Raw genomic sequence first — 17868 nt, forward strand, 5'->3', positions numbered from 1 at the left:
AGATGTATGAATAAGGGCTGTCTGTAAATATACTTTTAATAATTTAAGTTTTAGTTTGGCTTATAGGATGGGACAGCCGATATGGACCGATAGGTCCCTTACCGTTACGTTATTATATACGTTTTGAATGTTTTCCGAGATTCTTTTACAGTAGGTGTCTGCGACTTGTTGGCAACAAATGTCGGTAACAAATGAAAAGCACATAATCCACTTGGCTTGAAATATATTGAAAACAAGCCGAATGTATGTATTAAAATTCGTTTCACTATTTATCAAGGTTGTATTCAAAGCTTTAAATAATTCATTTTTGTCGAAAGTTCACACAGTCTTATTCGGTTACTTTAAAAGTCAATTGAAATGGTAAATTATTTTTCTTTACTGTTTCTTACTGCACAATCTCAAACCGATTCACTTGTTACCATGTGGGTTATCCTATGTGTGCGTGTTGTTTTTTTTAAACTGAAGCCCAGACATTTGTACAAACGTGACACTATAATGTAAACAAAACTCGCAGCAACGAGAAAAATATGAAGGTTCGAGTAACAAGACGTCAGTTTACAACTGAATTACAAACAAAACATTTGGCTTTTACAGAGTCACGTAACAATTCGTTTTAAGTATCGCCTTTAATTAAAATAATTAACACTTGTTATGAAAACTAAATTATTAGATATTAAATCACTGAATGAGCGAAGTAACTGTTACACAAAAGTCTTTTATTAAATCATACTATTGTTGTACATACCGTGTGGTATGCATGATAACTGATCGACAGGTACTTTCGAAAGTATCTGCGAAACTCAGATTTCAAAAATGTTTCGCTAACAGCATAGAAAAGAAACGCAACCAAATGAAAGAATAAAACAAAATTTGCAGTTACAATATTTGTGAAATATTCACAATTCGTAAATTGCTCACTTAAACTTTATTAGCTTACGCGTCCATGTAGGCATCCTGGGGGGATGGAGGTTATATATCCCCTCTTCATATTAGGTGGGGGGTATGGTGCATACAATCATCCCCCTGCAGTTTGGTCTGTTGAATTGTTTTATTGCATAACAAGCCTACAAATTGTGTGTTTGTTCTTGTGATTCTCGTGTTCTTACCAATCGAATTACATAATTAGGCCTAGATGTAGGCTTTTTCAGTAGCCGAAATGTACGTCTTTAATATAGGCATGCTTCTAAGCTTTTCGATCTAAGTTATTGCGAAAATCATCCCCCCCCCAATCTGGTGTAAAAAATCTATGCCCCTGCATGTAGGACAATGACAATGGAAGTTTTCACGTGAGAAATTCTAACAAAACGAAAAATGTTTCGTCATTCGGTTAGCAATAATATCGGAACACAACATAAAATTTAGAAAATGTTATATGAATATATCTCATCAAAGATATATTCTAATTTAATTATTAAATTATTACTGTTTTAGTCATGAGAATGGTAGTTCTTGTCTCCGGTACTTCCTTTCCCTCAGTGGAGTTTTTGTACTTTTGAATCATTTTTCACTGTTAAAAACTAGTGAATGTTAAATCACGCACTTTTAACTTTCCATCGATACGTCTAGTGTATAAGCTTACCGCGTTCTGTTTACCAACATGTATAATATTTGTGCGTTATGTTTGTAAATCAGCCTGTTGCTCTGCGTCTTTCACGTTTTGTAGCACCGTTTGTTTTTCCGCGGTAAAGATAGCTGCAAATCATTCATGCTATGCTAAGATACAGTTGCATTTTGTACTGTTAATTCCTCAGTGTGGATTCCTGCACATGGTAAGTTCCGTAATTTCAGTTTACTTCCTCTGGGCTCTAAACATCCGCCTACGTGTTTGCCGTGCGTTGTGACCCGTGAAGGGGAGGAGACGATCCTGGTCGTTAAAGGCTCCAACCCTACGGACCACTTTGGCCTTGAACTCCTGTAAACGGTCGGCCATAGTCATTCGGTTGGTCTACTTGGGCTAAGGTCAACCAAGTACCAGAATTGGATGTTCTCAACAGGTGTTGTAGACATGCTAATAGATGCTGGTGTTTGAGTATAGTGCTCAAGAAACCATGGTGTTGCTGTAGTGTCCTTGTTTGGCATTGTAGTGCGTCCACTCATTGAGTTCCATGGTGGGTGGTAGGGTCAGTGGGCACCGAAGTATTTTATTATTGATGCTCCAAATAAAAACAGTCCATAGGTAAACAACCATGTCTTGAAGGTTCTGAGCAGCAATCTTTAACATCTGTAACTCCTGTACCTCATTTTCTTATATTACACTCTCTTTTAGACAAACCTTTAGGGCAAATGTCTCCCTTTTTGATTCAGAAGGGACTGGAGGGACTTGCTGGCTCTCCAGAGTAAGTCAGAAAGCTTTGCTTTAGTGATATATTGGTGGAAACATCCACATTTCAACACAGTGAATTCCTCTTGCATTCAAAGACGATTGAGGATATACCCATTGAGGTTTCGTCCCATGCTACTCTGAATTAGTCACGAGGAGATATTGTTGAGAGGGAGTTGAAAAACATCCTCGAGTCTGAGATTCTCGCTTGTTTTTCCACCTAAGGAATTTCTGCAGTGAGGCATATTTTTACTCATAGAGATAGAATTATGATGCCGACCAATGTCCTCATTTTAACATTTACATCACCACGTCCATCTGCCACCTTCAAGGAAGGGTATCTGAATGTTAAGGCATGGCCATACATTCCTAACCCTCTCAAATGTTTCCAATATAAGCAGTTCGGTCACTCGAAGACATCATGTCGTGGTTCCTTGATGTGTGCTTGTCTTGAGGGCAAGGACCACAATGCTTATGAGTATGAAACTAACCCAGATTGCGTCAATTGCAATGGCTCTTACTTGTCCTACCTTCGTTCTTGCCCTAAATTGTTAGGAGAAAAGAGATGCAGCGTTTAAAGACTATTCAAAACATTACTTACTTTGAGGCTCGAATATTTACCCACCACTTTATCTCGGACGTATGCTGCTGCACTTCGTCCAACTACTATAGTGGGAGTGCAGACGGATGTCTCTGTCTCCAAAAGAATTGTTATCAAACCGTATCAAACGTCTTTTGACATCCATGGTTAAAAAAGTTGATGAATCAACATCAAGAACCATCTATGTCCTTAACATCAATTCTAACAAGCCCCAAGATCAACTTCCTTTGGTTTTGGGTACGAGCATTTCCTCGGGTACATCTTCTCGTATCCAAAGATGTAAAACAACCATTTTCATGCCCTCAGTCGCTGGTATCCTCTTCCAACGAAAAAAACTTGCCCAATCGACCCAGAGCAGGATCCATGGAGGTCAATAGATCTCCCTCGAAAAAAGAAAATGCAGAAAAAAGACGTGGTCGAAAACAAAGGTTCTCCACCCAATTTGCCTTCACATCAATAAAAATGGCTACCTTGATACAATGGCACTGTCGAGGTTTACTTTTTAATCTGGATGACATCAAAGCACTTATTGCTTTCTACCATCCTGTACGTCTTTCCTTACAGGAAACATTTCTCAAATCTGCTGATAATCATCTTTCGGCGGCTTTCTTTGTACAGAAATGACAGGCTGCGTGATGGATGAATTTATGCAGGGGTGCCACTGTTGGTTAATCAGCATATGCCCACCCTGTCTTTGCCACTCGAAACACTCTTGGAAGCTACAGCCATCTGTGTTTCCTTTGGTCGTACTGTCACTATTTGTCCTCTCTGCCAGTTCCCTGAAGAGACCTATGATCAATCAGACATTGATACTCTTATTGAACAATTGTCTCCCTTATTAATTCTGGGGGACTTTAATGGACATCATCTCCTCTGAGGAGATACTAATATTGATGAGAGATCGCTCTGTAAAGTGTTTGCTCTCAGATCGCAACCTTTTGCTTTTCAATAATGGTTCTTATACTTATTTCCATCACCTAACCAGTCTTTTTCTGCTAATGATCTCTCAGTTTGCTCCCCTTCACAGTTCTCCCACTTTTCAAGGATGGTTGACCGTAACCCACAAGGCAGTAATCATTTTTCTGTAAAATTGACAGAGACTGGCCATGGTTGATGCCATCCAACCCGCGTGCCCTGGTGGAAGCTGCATCAAGCCAAATGGTCCTTTTTCACCACTCTTGCAGAACTCGATCCTGCTATTATCTGTAAGCCATCAATAGGCGACTATGTGGCAGCAGTAATTGACTGTATTATACAGGCAGCTGTTCAATATGTTCCTAAAACCTCGACACCTTCTCCACGATATTCTCGTCCGTGGTGTAATCTAGCCTGCCACATGACACGAAAGGCTCAAAAACGGCCTGGGATGATTTTCGTAGGTAATTCACACTCTCGAACCTCATTGCTTTCCAGCTGACCCATGCCCATGCTCTGTGGGTGAAACGTCAAAGCCAGAAGGACTCTTGGATAAAATTCACAACCAGCATATCTTCTACCACCAGTTCCAAAGTCTGTGTGCATCATAGATGCTACTCTACTTTTCAACCTTTGGAAACAATCGTTCAGACTAGTCCATATATTTAAACGTTTTTTTTTTGTTGTTTTTTTTCGACAATGAAAGCAACTTGGTTTGGCGATTAAATTATTCTACCAGGAATTTTTTGCAAATCACGACGAAATACAGTGAGCTGTTGAAGTTTAATTTGCGATGACATCAATCTTGTATGATTACGATATGTTAAGATTTAAAAATGTTTTTGAATTATCAAACTCTAAAGTTTCTTTTTTTACTTAACTACACTGAAATTCACTGTAGCTCACTATGATAGTTGACAATGACGTTTCACAACTGCTCATTATAATTGTGATATCAAGCGTTATAAATTTTTAATTTATGAAACATCTTAAAACTGCTTACATTAACGGAATTTCTGTTTTCTGCACATATTCCTGTGGATCATTGTTAGTGTTAATAGACGTCCCATTAAAACTGGATTGTCCTTTTTCCTTTTTTATCTTGTTGCTATTGGAAACCGTAAAAGTATTAAATTGTTCGAGTCTTTCTGCCCTTCAGTGTGAATTTCATATGTCGGGAACCCAGTGGCAAAGCCGTATGTCTGTGGACTCGCACCGCTAGAAATATACGATTTCTACTTGAAGAATCGCCTCACAAATAGCATTTGTTTTCTTAACCTAACCTGCCATTAAGCAGCCTCAGGGACTGAGATTTTTCTTTGTTTCGAATTAAGCACAAAGCTACGTGATCGGTTATCTATGCTCTACCAACCACTTTTATAGAAACCCCATTTCAAATTGTGTGATTCCGCAGACATAGTGCTGTACCACTGGAGTGGTGATATTTGTCTTAGACGAGTGTTTTGGTTGTTTCTTTCTTTCTTTGAAATACAATAAACATAAGGTTATTTAGGAAATAACAATGTTATTGGAATTTAAACTACAGTAAAATCTGTCTAAGCCGGATTGGAACCTGAGTGAGGCGGAAAACATGTTTTTAGTTAAATATTAATTTCTTATTTAATTAATAATTTGTGTAAATATTAATAAATTCCCAGAATATATTTAACCAATACTTACTGTAACAAAATGTCCGTCTTTTTTCTGTCGTCATTTTTGCTGTTATATTAATTCATGATTTATTGAAATATATTTGTCGTGTAAGCGCAAAATTCTACTCTTTAAATAATTCTAATAATAATGTATCTTCCCTAATTTTAAAATTTACGGAAAATTTACTTAATACCCTCATTTTTTAAAATTCTTTCTGACGATTCTATAGAAATCCAAACTGATCGAGAGGATTGATGTAGATGATTCTGTGAACGCGGAAAGTTTTCTGAACGTTGACGATGTTTTAACAGAAACTGATGAAATTGATTTAAAATCTATAATAGAATCTCAAAATGGTAACTGTAAGAGATTCAGTAGATGAACAAAATGGAAAAAATAGTGAGGAAATAGAAATTCCTACTTCATCGGAAGTGTTAAGTTATTAACACTATGAAATTGTATGGAAAACGGAAGGGAGGAGATTGAACTTCATGAAAAGGCCGTAGAAATGGTGTTCTCTTTTAACCGCATGAGAAAGTCCATTAAAAAGAAACGAAAGAGTTGAAACTGGACACTTTCTTCAAATAAATTTGATTAAAATTTTGTGTATTTGTGTATATTTTGAATGTCCTATGTTTGTTCTTGTTGTAATAAATATAGCATAAACAGTGTAATAACTTTTTCTTCACAAGCGTCTGACTTCCCTTGAGTCAAGCAAGTGTAACGTTCCGCTGAAAAAAAAAAAATGTATATAATTAAGGAAATGCATGTCTAAACCTAAAAACCCGCTTAAGCCGGAAATTTTACTCGATTCCTCCTTAGACAGGTTATAATTTATTTCAAAGCTGTTACAATAGATGTGTAGAAAGATATGTCCCAGCTTTTTTAACTTGGGCATCTGATAACACCACTAGCAGTTAAAGCGTTGGTACAACTAAGGAACTATTTGGTGAAAACAAACCAAAAGCAACTGTTAACATAAGTTTTTGGTTTTTTCAAATGATTACTTAGCGAGTTTAATTAACATTCTTTTACTTTGTAGGGGGATATTAAAGTGTTTAGTTTATAGTTCACGTAAAAGAGGAAATGCATAAATTGAAAAAGTAGTTTTGTAATAAGTTTATCGGAATTTGTGGGAATGCCGCAATAAAAAAAAAAAGTGAATGAATACACTAGCTATTGGTACCCTTTAAGTAAGCAAAAATTACATGAAAGACAATATTAGGTAATCTTTCTACTGTCTTTGGCGCAAGCAACTAGGCTACTTGCGCCATAAAACACCAAACCAATCTACTTTTTTTTTTTTGTTATTAAGTCCAAAATGACAGATGCTATCTTAAAACCCTGCTTTATGGGATGTAAGAATTGACTCATTTAACTGGCTTGGTACTCGTATCTTTACATTCTAATCCACAAATGTGTTAAAAAAAAGCAGAGAAAATTTACCCTAATTTGAGGATGTTTTTATCCTCTTTATTGAGTAAGAATTAAAACATAATAGTACTTTTACACCGCCTAACAATCTGCAGTTACCATACAAAAAATACTTTAAGCAAAATAATAAACTAAGTAATTCAAGATGAGTCTTATAAAAAGTTGAAATGTCCTATTTCAGGGGCTTTTATCTCGCGTTATTATTACTAAAATTCACGGTAATCGAGCCAGCCAACTATGGGTGATGGATGTTAAAACAGATACAGAAATGGGATTTCGTTATGTTGCCACATTAACGAATATAGTTTAGGATACTATCTATATCATGGGGACCATAATTTGTTTACAACGCTAGGAACCGGTTTTCGATACGCGTGGTGGGCTAAGCACAGATAGCCCATTATATGTAGCCTTCTGCAAACAAACCATATTTTGCTACTAAAAGTCACAGTTGTTCTGGTTGTCTTAGATATCCGTTGTTAAATATTTAATTTTATGGTTATTAGGTAATTTTATATTTATCTGAATATTTAACTTGTTCTGCTGTTAATGATTTGCCACTTTTTCTACCTTAAATAAAAACTTTAATGCACAATAAATAATTGAAACGTTACAAACATCTCCCCCTCTATGAACTGCATTGTTTTACGTACTTCCTGTTATCAGTGAATTGTTTATCTTACTATAAATTTTAAAATAAGATATCTACTGAAAAATTACCGAAGTACTATGCTATATTTAGTAAAACACCAAACTTGTTTCTATTCTGCAGTACATAAAACTAGAATAAAACAATTTTCCATTTTTACGTTGTCGTCGTGGAATCGGATATTGTTGGGAAATTTTGTGTGTTTAAATTAAACTTTTTATATTACTAAGCGACTTAAATATACTAACAACATATACAGTTTGCAGTCAAATATTGTGGTATATAATAGCTAAAAGGACTAACTAGACATATTGTCCTTCACACAAATGGTTGAAATACGGTTTAAGCTTAATGTAACTTCCATGTGTTTACCACACCCACCTACGAGAACGAAAAATGAACAAGTTTTTTTGCAGTTTAGTTGCTTTTGACTGCATTATTCTTACTTGAGCCTTTAGACCACACCCACATCTACAGTAATGAGCGAAAGAATTAGTAGCATAACCTGTTTATCAAGTACTGAAACTTGAGTGCAAGGAAAAAAAACATTTCATTACGTCATCACAAAATAATGTTCGAGTACAAGTACACAAGGCTATAAAAAAAAGCTGCTGCTCGTGCTAATTATAATTTACTGCATTGTTAACATTCTTAAATGTCAGAGGCGTCTGAACTGCACCCCAATTTTTACATATTTGCTTTATCAGAAACTGTAAATTATTTTAGTTTTCCGGTGGACATGCCACCTGCTTTATCTATTTGGCAGAACGAAAGCGTCTTATACTTTCAATCTCGTACTGTAAAATATAGCCAAGCGCCGTTGATATGCAACTCCTTCCTGCATCATCAGTGAATGTTATATATAATGTGTAATAGAATCTATATAATTGTGGGCTTGTACACATTAACCTTGAGTAATTTAATTTAGAAATGTATCGGTAATGAATTGTAAACAAAAATAAGACTTTTAAAGTTTTGAAAGAAAATGTTAAGCCTTTTAGTGTTGTAGAAAGTATTATTCTAAAGATTCTGTGTGTTTTACAACTGTTGAGTCTCCAACATTCATTAAGAAATGCCCATTTTTTTAATGCAAGTTTTTCCAATAGCTTTAACCATAACTTTACATAGAAATTATCAAACTCATAACTGAAAAGTAATTTCACATGCATTTAATGAAGTATATACACAGTTGAAATTTTTAAAATAAAAAGAAACATTAAATTATGTTTCAATGTATGTTTGATTTATTTTACCTATTTTTCTCTAATTTACTATAACACAAAATTATTTTTCATTTTTGAAATTTCATATGTATATAATTGTAAAAAAATATTTTAAACATTAAAATACAGTATCAGAAAGTCCTCCAGTAGCTTCAAGACATGGGGTTAAGAGCAAAATGAATAATAATGTGAATATAGTTTGCTTTTTGTAGTTATTTAAACCTCTGTGAAAACTTCTTAATATTGAAATGCTTAAAACTTTTAAGTGTTTCTACTGTGCACATAACTAAGTGAATATTATGCACATCAGTTTTCAATTTCTGTCTTTATTTTGGTATAGTAGTGAAGTTAGCCATGTATAAATGCTCTTTTTTACTGTACTTCACTGACAGAGAATGTTAACATGTACATCACCTCCAAGGATTGTTTCTGGGAAACATAACAGATATTCTCTAATGAAAGGTGTTAATTCTTTCACTGCCATGTATAAAATAAACAAACATATTATTTTTCATTACTTACCTGAAACTTCAAAGTAATAAATATTGAGGTTTGTTTTTGCTTTTTTTTCTCATTGGGGGGACAAAATTCTAAAGTTGCAAGGCAGTGCTCCAGGTGATATGTGACTAAAGTTAACTGTTATGTATTAAAATTATTGTATGTAGTAGGGAAATGAAACTAAAAGTTTCCTTTGTGCCTTATCTGAAATCAGATTAAACCAGGCTTGTAAATAAAATGTTTTAAAAATATTAGAGATTTAAAAAACATGTTTTAACTGGTATACTTTACTCATTTCACTTTTCACTGTTGTAGCATGGACTAAAAGTTACTCTAAAGAATAATGATCAGCCAGATGTCTTGCAGATGTAAGAAAATGCCCATTTTCTTAAGTTTGTGAATATTATCTCTCCATTTTCACGAAGCCTTCAAAAACCTATTGAAAGGATTTATAGAAATTAAACAACTTTAAATTTATACTTTTATACCTCTAACAACAACCACTTAATGTTTAAATTTAAAATTGAACTTCGAGCTGCAATTAATTTCTTTCTTTAGATTTCTAGCAGTATTCTTAACTAGATAATCTCAAAATAAAAACATTTCTTGCATTTTATAATACAGGTATTACATGGGTATTTGCTGAAATCATCTTTTAATCATTAATGAAATGTCATAATTTTCTAGTTAACACATGGCACAGCTCCTAGGTTTCACAAAATTACTTTTCAAATACCCATTTAGTTGCAAATATAATTAATGAAGTAAGTACATTGATGTAGTAGCTTTTCCAATTAGGAAATGTGTAAAGGACAGAATCAAAACATCCTTCAAGTAGAGACAAACAAACACTTTTTCTTAAAAAATAAGTCATCCAAAACATAACTTTCCAACAAATAGTTTTTTTGCTTTCAAAAAAAAAAAGTAAACTCACTCCTGGCCACAACTAGATACAAATTGTAAACAGTACAATATAAACCTGGTTGTTATTAATTTCAGTACTAAAGGAATTACAAAAAAGAACCAGAATAAGGAATAAATCTCTTTCTGAAAACAAATTGTATTTTCTAATACTAAACCATTTCTCTATTGATAATATTGAGCAATAACTAGTAATAGTTCTAATAATATGAAGTAATTCATTAAGATCAAGAAAGGGTTTTCATTTAATGATTAGACCATGAAATTGCATCTTATGTGACTGACTATTATCTAAAATATACAGTCTCTCAGGACATTAATATCTGTACATCACTGCTAGGGAAGCTTGTCAGTTTTATTATACATGTGTATTCAAAATCAACATTATCTTGCTAAAAAGTGAATTAGTGTTCTAATATAACTAAAATTCATAGTTGAACTAAACAATAGTAATAAATGACTGGTAAAACTATAACAAAATGAAAGTAGAATTTGATATTTCACATGTTTTCATCATTTTATTCTTTGATAGAAAACTATTTTCTTGAAAGAATCATTGAAAATTTACATAAAATTAATTCAGCATTTTTGGTTTTCCTTGTGCAGCAGGTATCTGAGTTTTTTGTGAAACATTTAATGTTTCTACCACTTTTGTGTAGAACAAATGCAATTATACCATTTGTTTTTGATATTAGGTTTTTGTGGGATGCCCATAAGTGAGCATCTTAAAACACGACACTCTTCTGATCCTACACCAGGAGAGTTGTCCTACAGTAGGTCAACAATAGGATATTCTTCTCATCATCAACCAGTATCTTCAGGTGAAACACCTACAGGGTCGTATACAGATGGAAGCAGCATAAGTGGTAGAAGCAGCAGTAATAGTAGCACCCTTTCTTATGGTATGTATACTTTTTGGATAGCAAATGGCAGAAGGAAGAGCAATTAAAGCACTTGTCAGTGTAGGCACTCTTCTCTCATTATGGCATTAATGTAATTAATGCCAAAATAGCATTTTACTGTATGTATAGAAGATTGAAGCTACTAAACCAGTAATGATATTTACACTGTTTATATTTAATTTGTGAGTAAGGTAATTATTTTATGAAGAAACAGAGGTCTTACAGAGATTGCACTTTTTGCTGAAAGTCAAGAGACAAAAACCAAGAGCTTAAAATTTAGAGTGCCATGAAAATTTGTTTTTTATAGTCAGATAGTCATACCTTGGTGTCCCATATGTCCATTAGCTGATGTACTTTAACCATTTGATTACATACATTTCTAAGTTATGTCCCAAGTAATTTTATACAGATATCTGTATTACATGTTTGAATAGGCTACCTCTCTCTAGTTCTCTTTATCCAAGGTTTATATATATATATATATACAAGGTTTAGACAAAAGACCAAAGGTTGCAGTAAAATGTTATGTAACCTTTACCTGTGTAAAAAGAATAGTGTGTTCATGTGTGCACAACCTTACAATAACCAGTTAGCATGGACATGATTGACATCATAGTACTGGTGTCTTAAAATTACAGAACCATGATTGATATCACACTAAAAATTATAGGTATAACCCTGAATCTTTTAAGCATGAATCTATGTCTCAACAACAGAGAAAGGTTATCTGAATGTACATGAGTAAAGTCTAATTTTTGTATAATTATAGAAGGTTAAATTAAAAGCAGTTTTAACTATGCCAGTGATAAGATTCCTCAATCTTTCTGGTTTTCTACAACTTCTATAAATCAATAATCCTGTAATTGTCTCAATGAAAGTGTGTCCTGTTATGAAAGTTTCTTTTGAAACTTCCAGTAAAGTTTTATAACTTGGGTAAGGCAGTTGATTCCCATTTTTAACTTTGTTTCAGTAATACTACTATTCAAATAAAATATTTACTTAAGTTTGTTGTTTTTTAATATTAGATACAAGATTATTATATTTCTGATGTATTAACAGCAACACAATGTCTTAATTTATGTTAAATTTAACTAATCAGCTTTTAGCCAAATGGCCACAGTATCCATTTTGAAAAATGCAAAAAAAGCAGCATAAAATATTTTCTTACTTAAAATGTACAGGGTGGTCTAAATTATCTTTCCTATTTTAAAATTTAATAATTAATTAATTAAAGAAATACAACCATGCAGTTTTCCACATTAATTATATTGGCATCTCTAATTGAAGAAAAACACCTATTTGGGAGTGATTGTAAGAAGCTCTTTGAGATGGGCAGTGTTTTAGTGATTGGGAGCTGGAAGGCCTTCTGTGAAGGATAGGTATGTCGGACAAGTACACAAATTGTTTCAATGTAGCTAAATAAAATTACTTTTGCATATTTCTTGAGAACATAAGATGCCAAAAACATCCCTACTTCATTTCATTTGCAAAAGACTATTTGTATACCTATAAACTTCCGTTGATGCAAATGCTGCAACCAGATAATAGGCCATGGAGCAAGACATTTGAAGTGAACCTCTTTGACTACATAGATAAAACACTTTTCTAACTCATGTACTGTTTAAAAATGAAACTATATTTAATACCTTAGGTAAAGTTGTTTGTCATAGTATCTACCTTTGGGACTTGGAAAACCCTGTGATACCATTAAAATTGTGCATTGTGCAGGGTTAATGTGTAGTATGATGTCATGTATGACAAGTTTGTTAGTTTTTTTTTACTGAGAGCACTCTTTACCAAAAAGCATACCTTTACATGCTATTACAATTATAATCTATCAACAGGATGGTGGGATGGTGGTCTACCTCATTGACATTTGTTGGTTAGCTACTTCCTCGATCAGACACTTATGAAATAATAAGTTGGTTGGGATGGTCCATTTCTGTAGCCTCTGCATTTGTGTAATATCATGCCAGGAAACTTCTTTCTTTGGGGGTATTTTAAGGACCTCGTGTATTACACCTATGCCAAACCTGACAGAGTTAAAGACTAGGATCACAGATGCCATTGCCACTGTAGCCATGGACATGTTGCAACAAATGTGGATTCAAATCAAATATTAGATATGCTGAAGGCCATAAATGGAGCATATATAGAAATATACTGAAATGTCAGTAAGAACTGTTTGTTTGGTTACAAGATATTGAAAATGGCATACTAATAATTCTTTACTTATTTCATCATTAAATTTTAGAATAGAAAATAATTTTGGGCCTCCCTGTATTTAGTTTTTTTTTTAAATCCAAATGGAAGAAAAATCATTGATTTAAATAGTTGTTACAAAAACATTTAATCATATAGCAAGTGTGCTTACTAACTATATTTTATCATTAATAACAGTAACATCTGAGAAAAAATGAATAGCAACAGCTGAGTTTGATTTAAAAAAAAAAAAAAAAAACTTTCTGCTTTAAAGACTCATGCTGATATATTAGATGCAAAAACTATAATTTGTATTTGTTGCAATGAGCATTTGTTATTACTGTACTTCAGCTACTGCACAAAATAGGAGCATGTAAGTTTAGAGAATTTCATCCATGCTACATGTTTAACTAATATTAAGGAATGGCTACAATCCTTATATTAGTTATTTTATATCATTCCATTTTTAAAAATGAGGCACTGCAACTTAACTGTGTAGAATACTTATCAGTAATGTTTATTTAATATTACTTAATGTTCCATCATACTAGCATAACATATACATGTTATTAATCTTTATAAAGCATATGATTTATCATTTTTACAGAATGCATTTTATTAGAATAAGTTCTTTATTCTATGATAAAACAAAGCATTTAGACTAACCTGACTAACATTGATGTTTATTGTAGGTATTCAAGAATAATGCTACAAAAAATTAAAAATTCACAAATTTGCCGTTCATATTCATTTTTTACTTCATAAGTTCATGATTAAAGGGAAAAATAACTGATATATCAGTTGATGAAATAATGATAAAAATGATGATAAAATGATAAAGTAATGTTTTAAAAATGAAAAATAGAGTATGTGAATACTACCTTGATTGAATGTAGAACATTGTTTCAGTAAACATGAACTAGTAGTATGATTGTAGAACCACCATGGTAGTTTACAACTTAAAAGTATCATCTACCTACAATCCTGGAAAATTGGTGTATTAACCACTATTTTGAAGTCTTAAAAACTAGACTTAATGCTCTATTTTTAGAAGTTTAACTGCTTTATTATTAGTAAATAAATCATACTGTAGCTTTTTTATTAACATAAAAATGTACATCAGCATTCCATTACTATTACAGAATAGAAAGAAAAGTTAAAAACGTGGGTGTTATTTAATATTAAACAAAACTTTCTGAATTTTAAATTTTAATTTTACAAGCTTTTAGTTTTGACAAAGAAGTTGGATGTTCATTATATACCTACTTTGACTTTTTTTATTGAAACTGTTTTGCAAGTATTACTGAATAACAATGCTTTAAGATGTTGAATGTGTTTTTTACATTTAAGCTCATGTATTGTAGGTTTTCATGATGGAGTTAAATGTGAAATAAAACTTAAAATATGGATGAATATTCTTAGAATTCTTCATGTATTGATTCTTTCTCAAGTTATCAGTAGTTTACACATCAATGAGCCACATTTTCTTTTTTTGGAAAGTTTCATTATTTAGTTGGTAAAATGTCAGAAGTTATGATTATAAAATACATTTTTGGTTCTCATGATTCTATTGAGTACATTTTTATATTAATAATCATCACTTGTTAGGTGTAAACAAAACTTAAAATACAGTAATTTTGTAGGCAACAAAAATGATTAAAATATACTAGTGGAATAAAACACATGATTTCTTTCCAGAATACTTAATAGAGAGTATTTGTTTGTACAACCAAATTAAGAATTATGACATAGCAGATAATTCCTATGTAAAATTGTAAGCATGTTTTGAAAAACGTTGTCAAGTTTATCTTAATGTATATCACTCTTAATAATAATAAAAAAAAAAAAAACTTACCAACTCATTCTGTGTTCAAAGAAAATCCTGTGACCTAAAGATTATTACAAATACTTAAATTTTATAAATATAACTAAGATGCATACAACTAAAACTGTTTTGAAACTTGGACATGTTGCAACAAATGTGGATTCAAATCAAATATTAGACATGCTGAAGGCCATAAATGGAGCATATGTAGAAATATACTGAAATGTCAGTAAGAACTGTTTGTTTGGTTACAAGATATTGAAAATGGCATACTAATAATTCTTTACTTATTTCATCATTAAATTTTAGAATAGAAAATAATTTTGGGCCTCCCTGTATTTAGTTGTTTTTTTTAAATCCAAATGGAAGAAACATCATTGATTTAAATAGTTGTTACAAAAACATTTAATCGTATAGCAAGTGTGCTTACTAACTATATTTTATCATTAGATCTAACAGTAACATCTGAGAAAAAATGAATAGCAACAGCTGGGTTTGATTTAACAAAACAAAACAAAACTTTCTTCTTTAAAGACTCATGTTGAGTCTTAATGACTGCAACAATTTATCTGAATTTCCAGATAAATATTCATTAATAAATGCTTTAATATACTAAGTTTTATTCTAGTCTTTAACTCTCAATGTTTTTATAGTTTTGCATTCTTAGTTGTACATATTGGGACAAAACAAGTATATTAGCTGCCTACATTTAGAAGTGAAATAATTTTTCAAGCTTGTTAATTTAAATTTTAAAACGTTAGATGTAAAGAAGTTTATAATATATAAAGTCTTTTTAAAACTACCTATTTGAATGTAATTACACATTCAACAGTCAATAGCAATTTTATACAACTATCAGGTTTGCATCTTGATACGTAAACACTCAAACTATTTCATTTGAAAAGCAGTTTTAAATTAATTGTCCATGTTAAAATAAAACACTTAATGAAGATCAACTACAATAACTTTTTTTAACTGATATATTCAAATCTTATGGATATTTATTTGATAATAATAGTTACTAGTTATTAAATCTGTAAATATGGTGGGTTCATATGGCTTCTCCAATATTTTCAAACCATGAGTTATTAAATGCTAATTGTAACTTGACTTTAGAATACCAAAAAAGAGTAACACAAGTATAACTGTCTATATGTATAAAGTTCACAATGGAGAAATAGTGCACACATGTAATATAAAAGTTGTATTAATTAATCTTTCCTAATTGAGAAAATGAACTTTTTTTTTTTTTTTGGTGAAATAAAATGCTCTCATTGTTCTTGAGGTTCTGTATTAGGTCACCATTGCAGCCCTAATACAATACAACGACCATTACAAGTTTCATCTACTTGGTCAAGCAAGCGACCCAGAGTTCCTCGCCTAGAACGAACTTTATCTATTCTTCAGGCAGTGAATAATGGACTCAGGTATAATAAAAGCTAATAGTGCTTTTTCATTCTATATCTCTTTTTACATATTTTGTAACTCTGATATTGAGATCTCCCTGGTTTATCAGTGCTTCTAAATTACTGATTTCAGCAGTTTGTGATTACTTTTGGACACACCCTGTCTACAGTTTTAGTTGTATATTACACACTTGGTGCATCATTTCAAATATTTAAACAAACAGCTTTTCTGTATGATTCTTTGTTTTATATTAGTGATGTTGGAAATATGTACATACATTTTAGGCATGGTATGTCATTAAAAGAACTTTAACATTCACTTTCACTGAGGTAACATACATCATTTGTAATGGCTGAACAATATATTTGCTTGCTTTGAATCTTTGATTAATAGTTCATTTTTTTTGTTCCCTTAAATGTATAGGTATTAATACAGAACATTTAAATGTATCCTTAATTTTGTTTTAAGCATTTTTCACGTACAGAAGTACTTGCTATATTTTCCTTTGTACAAGTCACTATTTTTAAGAATTTTGTTCAATTTACTTGACTTTTCCTATGATGCAATGATTGTCCACATTAATTTCTTTATTCATCACTATTTTCAAAACAGAGTTAAAATACAAAATAGCATTTAGCATTTATTACAATAACGATAATATTTAAACAGATATGAGATAAAACAGTTATATCCACTATTACAATTATCATCTGATCCTATTTGCTTTTCCCTTCTCCCTGGACATTCAGGAACATGCTGATCAATTCAGTGATGGGGTTAGTATGCCTCACCCCGAAGGCTTTGGATCAGTTTGCTATTGCATATAAACATAGAGACTATCCTTTTCTGAATCCGTAAGTATTGCATTTTGCCTGTTTGGAATGCAGGCCACAAATTTCTATACGTCTGACCCATGTTCAATTTTCCTTCTTTTGACTTACCATCATAACTCTCTTACAGTTCCTCACATTTCCTCTCTGAGGCTCTCCATCAAAATCCTGAGGTGTTTACTGGGGACATCTTCAGCTCTGGATTTACATACATGGTTTTATCATTCCCTTGCTCCAATCATGAGAGGTATTTCTCTTCTCTCTCATTTCTCACCATTTCCTTCCACTTTTTTTCAATTCTTCCACCTTTTGCCAAATCTTTAAGTGATAATTTGGCAGAAGTGTGTCTTAGAGAGTCACATGTGCCATGAGAGTCATGTACATATTGGGGGAGAAGTGAAACATGATGATATACATGAGATCTTTTGAAATCATTCAATTCCAATAAAATAAAAAAGTAGGGGAGCAGAAGGCTTGTGACAGGCATA

General features: G+C 32.3%; 1 protein-coding gene across 10 annotated transcripts in view; it reads left to right on the forward strand.

The window, feature by feature from the left end:
• LOC143244829 (rho family-interacting cell polarization regulator 2-like) overlaps positions 1-17868 on the forward strand; it is a 110090-nt gene that overhangs the window by 20869 nt on the left and 71353 nt on the right. For 6 of the 10 annotated variants that reach the window (XM_076490215.1, XM_076490211.1, XM_076490209.1 and 3 more), the window contains exons 2-3: positions 10910-11116; positions 16429-16570. In XM_076490215.1, the coding sequence (XP_076346330.1) occupies positions 10910-11116; positions 16429-16570 (349 nt within the window). Of the gene's footprint in view, positions 1-8306; positions 8442-9175; positions 9258-10909; positions 11117-16428; positions 16571-17868 lie in introns of those variants that run through there. The other 4 variants (XM_076490210.1, XM_076490217.1, XM_076490216.1 and 1 more) reach the window with 3 other exon arrangements.

Source organism: Tachypleus tridentatus, chromosome 2 (assembly GCF_004210375.1).
Source record: "Tachypleus tridentatus isolate NWPU-2018 chromosome 2, ASM421037v1, whole genome shotgun sequence".
Lineage (NCBI taxonomy): Eukaryota > Metazoa > Arthropoda > Merostomata > Xiphosura > Limulidae > Tachypleus > Tachypleus tridentatus.